Here is a 12,093-nt window from a genome sequence, read left to right on the forward strand (position 1 = left end):
GGGATTAAATTGCTTTCGTGTCTCCGTCTCACTGGCTTTGAGGCTCTCACTGCAGTGGGGGTTTTCCATCCAGGGACTTAAGAGAATAGAGGAGGCACTTAGCTTTCACAGTGGGATCCGGAGACATCGGGCAAGAGACTAGGATCTTCTGGGAAGGTGTCCCTTCCTGGGGCCATGGCTTCCTGAAGCACAAGGACCGAGTGGGGACGCTGTCCTCCATCCCGCCTGTGTGGGTTCAGGTCTTTGGTGCTGTCTGATCGGTAGCCCCTCCGCCTGGGCAGTGTGGCGACGTCCTGGCCCTCACACCCTCGCTGGCCGTCCACCACCCACCTACTGGCTCAGTAGGGACGGAACTTGCGTTGGGCCCGCATCAGTTCAATCCTCTGCTTGTCCTCCTCGAACTTCCTGCGCAGCTGTGCTAGATCTGGGGTGTGAGGGGCAAGGGGGACACGGCCTGGATCAGACAACGGGCCTGTGGAGGTCGCACCCCACCGCCCCTCCCCAGGGCTCCCCTCCCAGCTGGGGGCTCCGCAGTGCCTCCCTGTTGTGTCTGGGGGCTGCAGGCCCAGTCAGAGGGCAGGGGCTTAAGGGGAGAAAACGGCTTGCCCGGTTGTGAGACCCAAAACGCACCGCAAGGCGGACAGCAAGCTAAAAGTCCCTCTCTCCCTTCCTCGCTCCTGCCCCAAAACACCCGAAGGCAAGTGAAGAGGACACTTGGGGTGCGGGGAGACTCCCGGGGACACCTCTCCCAGCCCCTTTCCACCGCAGCGATCAGACTCGGGAGGAGTAAAGGGCCCCAACTTCAGAATGCCACCGAGTTCAGAGGGCAGCTCTGGTCCCTGGGTGACTGGGTCCGAGGGGCTCTGTGGGGCCCAGAGGCCCACTGCCGGGTGAGTCTAGAGGGGCAAGGGCAGGAACGGAGAGGCAGGAGGACGGGCAGAGTGGAGGGAGCAGCAGTGGCCAGGTGGTGCGTCACGCATCACCACAGGGAAGCTGTGTTGCAAGGAGGGGGACCAGGCGGCTTTCCCGGCCTGGAGCCGGCAGCAAGCCCTCAGGTGCTCACCCCAAGGCACTCTCCACACGCGGGTGCCTCCCACATGCACCCACGCACGCAGGGCAGCAGCCCTCTCTGCACCCACGGGCAACACCTGAGGTCCACCCTCTGCGATCCGGCACCGGCACTGACTGCTCAGGGGCCTGGCTGTGTGGGTCCTCCAGCCTAGGTTCCGCCACAGCTCCTAAGTAATCCAGGGGCCCCCAGAGCAACCTCCGGGGAGAAACGGGGGGACCAGCACACAGGTGCTGCTGCGCTGGGACCCCAACCCCAAAGGCTGTGGGGGAGTCGGGGCCTAAGTCACCCTGGTCCAAGCCCCAGGTCCAGCGCCTGCCTCGGGGCTCTGGGCCTTGTCCACGGTGCCGGGGGCCGCGGGCACAGGGGCTGATGGATGGACTGGGGGTGCGTCCTTACGCTCCATCTTGGTCTCGCGGTGCTGCCAGGCGTAGAAGTTGAGCAGCTCCTTGCGGGCGCGCTTCCTCTTCTCCCTCTCCAGCACCCGCAGGCTGGCTGCCTCCGTCCGGGGTAGCACGGGCCGCCGGCCACGGCGGGTCACCTTCACCCAGCCCTCGTCATCGGGGACCCCTTCCTCCTCCTTGGCCTTGGCTTCCTCCTGTGAGGAACGTGACCCTGTGATCGCACCTGGGACCCACCCTGCAGCCTCAGGAGCCCCTCTCACCCTCCCCTCTCTTCAGGCTCCCGCACCCCACACACAGAGAACCCGGCACCCAGTGGCACCTGCTGCTCCCATCCCCCAGCCCCTGCACAGCGTTGGTGCCCAAGCTGGGGTGGGAGGGGCAGACATTCCAACACTGCCTCCTCCTCTCCCCTCAGAGCATTCCTTCCCTACAGACCTAGCGACTACATGTCACCAAGTCAGGTGGCCCAGGACTCAGCAGGGAAAAGGGAAGTCTGGACTGTGGAAGACCAGGACAGGCCGTACCCCCACGGCCCCTCAGGAGCCATACCAGGACACCTGTGGCCCCACCTTCCCTGCAGCGGCCACCCCCCGAAGCCCTACCACGGCTATCTTCTTGTCATACGCCTCCATGAATGTATCCACTTCAACCCGCAGGGCCTCCGGGTCCAGCACAGAGTCTGTGTAGTCACTGATCCACTCTGTGGAAGAAGGGGGCGAGGGAGACGGGCTTCCTCAGGCTGACACTGCGGCCCCACCCCAGGACCTGCCAGGCCAGCTGGGATGGCCTTACAGCGGCCGCAGGCGCAGAGACTACAGCTCAGGCTTCAGGAGGTGAGGCCGGCCCCGGTGGCAGCACGCCGGTCCCTCAGCTCTGCCTGCCCTGAGTGCCAGGCGTGGGCCTCCTTCATGCTGCTCTCGGGACCCGTGAACATAGCGGGCGTTGCCCCCACAAAGCTCCCCGCCAGCCCAGGGTCCAGGAAGGAGGCGCCCACACCTCCCGCAGTACTGACTGTGAATGCCGCTCTTCACGGGGTGACTCTCTGTAGAGGCCAGCAGAGGGCCCTTCAGGGCTAAGGCAGCTGACACCCCACCGGGCTTCTGGAACACCACGTAGGCTACCTGGAACCCCTGCAGGGAGGCAGCGACGTCACAGTGCTGGGAACGCTCCCGTTCTTCCAACCACCCGCGCCTAGCACAAGGGGTCGCGCCTACCCGCAGCCAGACTTGGCCCTGGACTGGGGAGGCATGTTAGGCTGTCCCCAAACTGTGAGGATAACCAGGAGGCTGTCCCGAACCCAGGGGTGGGATGGCTGTGCTCCGAGTTACCCTCCTTGTGCTAGAAGGGACCTGTTTCCAGCAGAGGCCTGCATCTCAGCAACGGGAGGCACTCAGGAAAAGCGCGCTCACCCTAGGTCAGGAAGGGATGGGCATGCTACCCCGGGAGGAGGTGTGGGCTCAAGGGACACAGGAAAATGACAATGGGGCCACGGAGCCCGAGAAGCAGTGACTGCAGCTGGGCGGCTCAGGGAGGCCCTCGGGGCAGGGGCAGGAATGGTCTCTGAGCTTCGACCCAGGACCACGGACGGAGCCAGCGGAAGCTGAAGGATGAGGTGAGCCTGGGGTAAGGCGTGGAGGCTGTTTACCTGCCAGCCCCCCTGAAGAGCGCAGGGAATGCTCTGGACGTCCCACTGCCACCCGGCACCGCATTCCCCTCCCATGCCCCTCCCATGCCGGGGACACCAGCCCAGTCCGACCACACGCCCCCAGTCTAGCAGACCCCAGCGCTTGGGGGCTTACCGGAACGGGCTTGGGGTGAAAAAACTTCGACTTTGGCTCCTTCGGGCTCTCGGCGAGCTCAGGCTTCCCACGTAACTCCACTGACTGGACGGGGCCACACGGCGAGAGGAGGCGGGACAGGCACTCCTGCCACAGCCCAGGAAGCACAGCGTGAGCGGCTGCAGGGCCTCCCAGGCGCCTCCCTCCACATCCGCAGGCCTGCGGCCCCACATCTGCGCCCAAGTCCAGGCCAGGGGTGTGCAGGGAGGGCCTGGGCAAGCCACCGCCGCCTCAGCGGGGAGGTGAGAATCCTACCCTCCCAGGACCCAAGGCAGAAAACTCCTCAGTCATCATGATAAAGCCTGTGGGTAAAAAAGCACAGCTCCGCGGGCCAGAGTGAGCATGGAATTCAGGGATCGGTTTTTTGGCTTTGAGACAAGACCGTTCGGAAAGCACGTGCCCAGGATGCACTTGGTTTTCTCACCAAAGTGAAAGGGACTTCTCACTCTGAAACCGCATCCTGCTGACAGATCCATCTCTCCTATCATTTTCTCCAGGTAAATGATCCCAAAAGTAGGCGTAGGTCCTCAATGTTTTAAGAAACATCATTACAAGACTAGGTGAGGACATTTTTAGTGTTATTCTGAGTATTCTGACTTTATCAGGTAACCAAGTAAGTTGTACCACCTGAATCAGCCACTTCCAAACCAAGTTAAATCTATCCTGTTGGAATCAGGATGCTGCTTAGATGGACGGGGGAGGGGCCCAAGGGGATTCTCGGGTGCGGGTGATCATGTTTCTCCGTCTGGGTGCTGATCACACGGGCGTGTTCAGTTTGTGAAATGCTCAGGCTGTACATCTCGGCCCGGACCCTCCTCCACACATACACTGCTCCAGAGTACAGGTTAAAAATGACACCCTAACCTCTTCGTGGCTTTTTCTCCCTTTAACTGCAATCTTTTATTTTTAAATTTTTAAAACTATAATCTTATAGACACTGATTTCTTTTTTGAAAAAAACTAGTTTCTGTTAATTTACATAATATTAAATTTAACAGTTTTGTGAAAAAAAGTTTGTATGTCTGGACAGATTTAGAAGTAATTTTATTTTCTTATACTTTTCCTATTGTTTGCTATGGACTTGCACCACTAGTGTTACCAGGGAAAAACAACATGCATTGTAACAATTCTAGGTAATCATAAATAGCTTAGCATTCCTTAGATTTGTATTTTTAAAAAGATTTTATTATTTTTAGAGAGAGGGGAAGGGAAGGAGAGAGGGAAAGAAACATCCATGTGTGGTTGCCTCTCGTGCGCCCCCTACCAGAGGCCTGGCCTGCAACCCAGGCAGGTGCCCTGACTGGGAATTGAATTCCTGACCTTTTGGTTCGCAAGCTGGCAGTCAATCCACTGAGACACACCAGCCAGGACAGAACTGTATTTTTAAAAACACATCTTTCAAAAGCAAATTCCCTGTCAAGAGAGAGCGACTGCCCTCTGGCCACCTTCCTTACAGCCTTTAGTTATCGTCCTCTGTGTCAGACTAAGGTCTTGGTGGTGGCCAGTGGGAGCCACACTCTGCTTAAAGCCCCACCTGAGCATACAGACTCCCTCCCAGACACCACTCACCTCTGTGCAGTACGGGGGCACATTGAGGACAAAAAGGGTCCTCTTCTGAGGCCAGGAACACTTGGTGCCTTCCCGAACTCTGTGCTCTCTCATATACAGATAATGAGAAGCCTGCTGCTTTTCGGAGAACTTGATCGGAACGGCTGGAAGGGAGAAGGAGCAGGGAGGGATGGCATGAAAATCAGGCGAGGGCTGTCCCTTTCTAGTCCCTTCTCTCTGTCCACCCACCCATCCTTCACCGAGCCCTTTCCCTAGGCAAGGCCTGTGCACAGAGCTATGCAGGCTATTAGAGTGAATGAGCAAAGAGTTTGCCCAGGAGGGGCACCCACGCTGGTGGAGGAGACAGAACATAACTTGGCAATTAATACAGCAGGGGACTGAAAGGAGAGGAGAGGCAACCCCTGCCGCTCACGGGGCAAACGCCAAAGTCCTTACCGTCGCTGGAGGCCCAGCTGACCCGGGCCACCTCTTCGCATATCATCCTCCCCCACCACTTGGCGTATGTGCCAGGTTAGACCCACCTGCTCTGTGCCCTCATAATTCCCCTTAAGGTCTTAAGTCTGTATTTGTATTATTATTTGGAGAGTCGACCATATGCCATTCTTTTTTCAAAGGGAGACAAGAAGGGATGGAGAGAGGGAGAAAAACATCAACGTCAGAGAGAAAAATCGCTCGGTTGCTTCCTGTATGCCCCCCCTCCCCCGCCCCCCGACCGGGGACAAAGCTGAAACCTAGGCATGTGCCCACACGGGGAATCGCACCTGCGACGTTTCAGTTTAGGAAAGACCGCTCCAACAAGCTGAACCACATCAGCCAGGGCATCATAACGTTTTAATCCTGATAAAACTAGGGGTGGTTTTCCATTTCTGTCACCATCTTCTTCAGAGTGCAGTGGGGATACAGCTTCCCTGCATTCAGGAAGCTCACAGGGTAATGGGGGAAGCCAGCGAACAGGCAGGCATGAAACGAGGTGTTACCAATACGAAAGGAACAGGGAGAAGTAGTCGGAGAGACAGGTGGCAGAGGCCTTTAGAGACCCATCCGGAAGGCCCCTGTGAGGGAGGCAGCGACACAAAGCGGGCAAGAGTCAGGGCACAGCTGGGGCAGGAACTCGGGGGGAGAGGGCACCGGCCAGGACGTGTGGGGCCACGCGGGTCAAGGGTAACGCCTTCGGATGCGGCTTTAGGTGCTACCGGGAGCCGCTGGAGGGATTTCAGGGGGTTTGGGTGGGGGGACAGAAATGGGCGTGTGAGGCCAGATCTGATTTAAATCTCACTTCCCAAAGAACCCTGAGGCGCCTGCGAGGAGAACAAAATCGGGGGCAAAAACAGAAGCCGGGGAAGCAATGAGAAGGGAACGTCCCGCCCTGGAGGGAGCTGTTGGGGGCCGCACTAGGAACTGCCAAGACGTCAGGAGACGCACAGGCGCTCCCCGAGGGGGCAGGGGGAGCAACACGCCCTGCGCACGGTGTGGACAAGGCAGTGCTCCCAAGGGCAGCGCTGGCCTAACGGGCTCGTCTCCGGGGAGGCCAGCGAGATGACAGCACGGCGCGCCGTGGGTCTCCCGGGGGAAACCTGGGACCTCACAACCTACCGCCGCCGCCGCCGACCCCCAAGCCGTCTCTCGGCGAAGCCTGCCCGTACCCGGCCCCGCAGCCCCTCACCTGAGTAGCCCGGAGGGCTCGGAATCGCCGTCTCAGAGCTTCGCGGCACACGCTTCCTCCTGCGCGCCACCATCTTGCCGACCGGAAGCCGCGCGGGTCGCTGGGACTTGTATTTGGAAGCTGGGAGCCGTCCGTTTCCATGACGACGGCGGCGCGTGTGGTTCCCGCCCTTTTCAGGACAGGCTCGCCTTTCTGGCCCGGGTCGCCCCAGAGCCCAACCTTCCTTTGCTCAGAATAAAGTCAGCACATAAATGTGCAAGTAAGTGAAGGCTAGGATGGCGGCCGTTCTCGGGAGAGAACTCACCTTTCCATTCATTCATTCATGGATTCCGCCAAATAAATGAGCTAGTGTTCCAGGCACTGTCCTAAGCGCTAGAGATACAGAGGTGAAATAAAATCCACCCATCCTGGAGTTTTATTGTAACGGGGAACAACAACTACTCAGAGAAGCAAAATAGAAAGCGTATGCATCAATGGACAGTACTAAACAGAAAAGAGGCAAGAGGGGGAGTGTGGTGAAGGGATGTGAAGGCTTCAATGAAGTGATGTTTGAACGAGTATTTGAAGGAGTTGAGGGAGCAAGGCATTCAGGTGTTGGGAGAAGGGTATATCTGAGCAGAGGGAACGGCGAGAGCAGAGGCTCTAAGGCTGGAGCCTCCCCGCGGTGCTAGGAAACAGCAATGAGACTGCGCGGCAGGGAGCCAGAGGAGACCCCGAGGGGCAGAGCCTGGCCGACCCCGGCCGACCCCGGCCGACCCCGGCCGACCCCTGGGATCCGGTAGACCACCAGAAGCACTTGGTTACTCTGCCTGGGCAGCATGGAGCCACCGTGGGAGTGGTGACAGGTGATGTTTAAACAGTCATTTGCGGGGTTACATTGCAGTTAGGCTTGGAGGGCAAGGGCGGCAGCAGGATCGCATAGGACGCTATAGCAATAATCCAGGGGAAAGACTGAGGCTTGGTCACCAGGGAAGTGGCCGTCGGAGTGATGAGAGCTGGTCAGATTCTGGGTATGTGTGAAGAATTCCAATAGGATTTGTCCACAGATTGGATATGCAGTGTGAGAGAAAAAAGAGAAATCCAGGGCGACTGCAAGTTTCGCTGTCCTTTCAGCTGGAAGGATGGTGCTGTCCTTGACGATGCTCCGCCTTCCCAGCTGTGCTCCATCTGCGTGCAGAAGAGATGTCCTACTGCTCATTTGTGACGACTCGGCACAGGGGTTTGCACCACGAGCTGTTGCTCCAGGACTGAACTGCTTCAAAAGAAACTAGTTCTCGTATCTCCAGAGGTTGTGGCTCAGGGGTTTGGGCAGCGCTCACCTAGGTGATTCCTTTGCTCCACAAAGTATTGACTGAGGTTACTCGGTATCCAATTGCCACATAGGCTGGTCTGAAGGATCCAAGTCAGCTTCACTCACACGGCTGCCACCTTAGCTGCATGGCTGGAGGCTGGGCTCGTGTGGGACTGTCGATGAGAGAATCCACCCGTGGCTTTCCCAGCATGTGGGCTCAGTAGTCAGCCTCCTACCTGGTGGCTCTGGGACCCCAGAGACTCTCCAGGGGCAGGAAGTCGGGATATTGCCGGTCTCAAAGTCCGGGCCCACAGGCGGGCTGAGTCACGTCTGGTCAAAACAGTAATGGAGCCCACTCAGATTCGGAGGGGCACAGACCCACCTCCCAAAGCAAAGGATGTCCAGTAACCTGCAGCCATCTTGATCCACCACACCACCCCAGTTACCATTGGCTGCTGGGTCTCTGTTGCCACGTGGTTGGCGAGATCTTCCAAATCCAGATGCGAATTCCGAGGATCTCCCAGGCTCCCTTCTGGTACTAGCTGTTCGGAGTGCATTCTCCCACCAGCGGGCAGACCTGGGGACAGGGATTCAGGCACAAGGAGGGGACTTGGTAGGTGATCCCAGCAGGCACCACTAAGGGAATCTGATGCACGGCTACAAGTGCCAGCACTGCTCCTGTGTGGGCTGATAGCCTTGTCACCCATCCCCTCTTCAGCCTTTGAAATCCAGTATTTTAGTTCTTGCGACCAATACTGCTAACTTAACATTCCAGTGTCCAGATTCTTTATTTTTGTACCTGCACCATTCTTATTTTCATGGGTGCACTGCTGTGGAAGGAAGGTTGTTATGTGAAAAATTTCTAGGTGTTTGTAAGGGGAAGCTTTCCCATATTACCTAGTTCTGCTTGTTGTTGGAAGCAAAGGTCCAACGGTTTCAGCTTTGAATGGTCTCTGTTGGAGATTTTCTCCCAAAATGGCCACTCCTCTCATCAAGAGCTGCAGTCTATGTGCCCTCTTGAGTATGGCCAATCCTGTGACTTACTTTGAGAACAGAATACAATAGAATTCATACTCTGGGGTTTTCAGGCCCAAGACTTAAGCTTTTATCTTCCACCCTTTTGGAATCCAGGTGTATTAAGAAAATCATTCTAGAGTTCTGAATGACAGACTGCATAGGGGGAGAGATGCTGAAGTGGAGGCGGTGGTCACCTGAGTTAAGGCATCAAATGTTCTAACCCCAGCTGAACTGATGAAATTAAGCCACATGCATGACCCTTTGGAATAGAGATCAGCCATCTCTGCTGAGCCCTGCTCAAATTGCAGCACAGTAAGAAAACAGTTTTGTTGTTTCAGTTTTTTATAGCAGTTTTATTGAGATACAATACAGACAGGAAAGTAACTGTTTGAAAGAGTACATGCCCTGACTGGTGTGGCTCCCTGCGTTGGGCATTGTCCTGCAAACCGGAAGGTTCCATGTTTGATTTCCGGTCCAGGCACATGGCTGGACTGCAGGCCAGGCTCCAGGTTGTGGGCATATGAGAGGCAACTAATCCATGTTTCTCTCCCTTTCTCCTTATCTTCCTCTCTCTCTAATAAATAAACAAAATTTGCCTTGGCCAGCAAGGTTCAGTGGATTGAGCACCGGCCTGCAAACCAAAGGCCACTGGTTGGATTCCCAGTCAAGGTACATGCCTAGGTTGTGGGGCAGATCCCCAGTGGAGGGCGTGGAAGAGGAAAGTGATTTATATCTCTCCCCCATCAATGTTTCTCTCCCTTTCTCCCTCCATTCCTCTCTAAAAAAAATAAAATGGTAAAAAAAAAAATAAAGTATACACTTGAGTGGTTTTCAGGTTATTTACAAGGTCATGTCATTGTCACCACTATCTAATTCTAGTACATTTTCAAGTATCCTGAAAAGAAACCCCAATCACTCCCCATTCCCATCCTTGGACCCCAGCCCCTGGTAGCCACTACTCTCACTTTCTGTCTCTGCGAATTTGCCTATTCTGGACATTTCATATATATGGAATCATGTAATACATGTTCATCCATGCTGTAGCTTGTATCAGTACTTCATTCCTTTTTAAAAAACTGTAGTAAATATACACAAATTTACCATTTTAACTATTCCCAACTGTAGGATTCAGTAGCATTAAGTACATTCACGTTTTTGTGAAAATGTTGCCATGGCCAATCTCAGGAATTTCTTCATTGTCCCAAACTGGAACTCTTAATGTTTCCCCTCCCCCAACCCCTCGTAACCACCATTCTACTTTCTGTATCTATGAATTTGACTATCCTAGGTATCTCATGTAAGTGGAATCATACAGTATGTTTCCTTTTGTGTCTGACTTATTTCATTTAGTATGTTTTCATTTCTTTTAAAGGCTGAATAACGTTCTATCGCATGTGTGAATGAAGCAGCAGCTATGAAATAAATATGACAAGCTCAGTGACCAAAAGTAACTACACAGGGTAATCTCATCAGAAGTCCCCTAACTAGCATGCCATGGTGGGTAGTCACTCTCCAGGCCTACAGCTTCCTAAGTAAAAGGTTTATCTTTGCCTTAAATAAGCCCTGTCTTGGTTAACACACTTTTGAATGCGACAGTAATCCTTTTCATTAGGCCCCTCAACGGAGCATATGGTCTTGTTCCCACTATATCATCCCTATTTACTGTGTATGTTCTCTTCATTTGATTTTTTTTATCCAATTCTAGAAATTTCCCGCTTTGCTTTCTCCCTCTCCTTCATGTACCACCAATGGATTTCATGTACTCTTCTTGTCTCCTCCTTTGATTCCAAATGCATAAAAAGAACTGCCAAACTGCCATTCTCTGGAGCATTTTCTCAATCTGCTGAGAGCTTACCTCTGGGCATATCCGCAGTTTGGCTCAAATACCTCTAAACAACTCATAAAATTTGCTATAGGCTTGGATGTTCTTACGCCCACACATGTACAGTCCATGTTGCATTTATCCATTCATCTGTCAGTCAATGGACATTTGGGTTATTCGTAATTTTGACTGTGATGAATGTTGCTATGAATGTTCCTGTACAAGTTTTGCGCAGACATGTTCTAATTTTTCTTGGGTATCGTGTAGGAATGGAATTTCTGGGTCATATGGTAATTGTTTAATTTTTTGGGAAACTGCCAGAATGTTTTCCAAAGTGGCTGCACCATTTTATATTTTCACCAACAATTCATGAGGGTTCCACCTTCTCCACATCCTCACCAATACTTGTTATTGTCCATCTTTTTAATTATCTCTATCCAAGTGGCCACGTTGCCTCTTGGGGTTTTGATTTGCATTTCCCTGATGAGTAATGACATTGAACCTCTTTGCATATTCTCATTGGGCACTTGTCTTTTTCTTCTTTCTCCCTACAAGTGTCTACTCAAATCCTTTGCCCATTTAGGTTGTCTTCTTATCATTGAGATGTAAGAGTTCTTTCTGGATACAATTCCTTCAACAAATTTATGATTTGCAAGTATTTTCTTGTATTCTGTAGGTTGTCTACAGAATAAGACACTTCACTAAATAAAGGTGTTCATTAAAGTATTTTTAATTTTGATGAATTATTTTTTGTGAGTATCCAGTCATCTTTGAACCATTTATTGAACAGACTATTCTTTCTCCCACTGAATTGTCTTGGCATACTTGTTGAAAATTAAATGACTAGGTATGTGAGGCTTTATTTCTGGACTGTCCATTCCATCCCATTGATGTGTATATAGGTTTAAGTTTTTTAAATTGATTATTTTAGAGAGAAGGAAGAGAAAAGAGGAACATTGATTTGCTGTTCTACTTATTTATATTCCTTGGTTGATTCTTGCATGTGCCCTGACTGAAGATTTAACTGCAAAGTTGGCGTATTGGGATGACACTCTGACCAACTGAATTTTCCAGCCAGGACTTTTTTCTTTTTTCTTCAAGTCCTCCACCCAGCCAATCCCCCCGCCACCCCCCGCCACCAACACACACATACAGCTGTCAGACTGCTCTCTATCCACGAGTCTGTCTCATGCAGGATTTCTTGAGCCATTATTTCAGGATAGGTCTGCTGGCAACAAATTCTGCTAGTTTTCCTTCATGTGACAATGACTAAATTCACCCTAATTTCTGAGGGATATTTTTTGCTGGAAGTGGAATTAGTTGACAGTACTTTTCTTTTACTACTGAAAAGTGTGCCATTCCTTCTGGACTCATGGTTCCTGATGAGAACTCTGCTGTCACTCAAATTTTTTCCCCCTACA

General features: G+C 53.0%; 1 protein-coding gene across 2 annotated transcripts; it reads right to left on the bottom strand.

Annotated features, from left to right (window-relative positions):
* Nucleotides 1–2: 2 nt before the first annotated feature.
* Nucleotides 3–6,622, bottom strand: RRP7A (ribosomal RNA processing 7 homolog A). Of its 2 annotated transcripts, none has more exons than XM_054582478.1 (7): nt 6,543–6,622; nt 4,880–5,022; nt 3,273–3,398; nt 2,486–2,603; nt 2,076–2,173; nt 1,469–1,667; nt 3–424 (listed from the first exon to the last, which is right to left on the bottom strand). In XM_054582478.1, the coding sequence occupies exons 1-7, from the start codon at nt 6,613–6,615 to the stop codon at nt 339–341; spliced, it is 843 nt and encodes a 280-aa protein (XP_054438453.1). In that variant the 5' UTR covers nt 6,616–6,622; the 3' UTR covers nt 3–338. The 2 variants fall into 2 exon arrangements, with proteins under 2 accessions (XP_054438453.1, XP_054438454.1); XM_054582479.1 differs by lacking the exon at nt 6,543–6,622 and adding an exon at nt 5,641–5,899.
* Between the last annotated feature and the right edge of the window lie 5,471 nt (nt 6,623–12,093).

The sequence above is a fragment of the Pteronotus mesoamericanus genome, unplaced genomic scaffold (assembly GCF_021234165.1).
Source record: "Pteronotus mesoamericanus isolate MK-2021 breed Mesoamerican mustached bat unplaced genomic scaffold, CSHL_Meso_final contig_702, whole genome shotgun sequence".
NCBI lineage: Eukaryota > Metazoa > Chordata > Mammalia > Chiroptera > Mormoopidae > Pteronotus > Pteronotus mesoamericanus.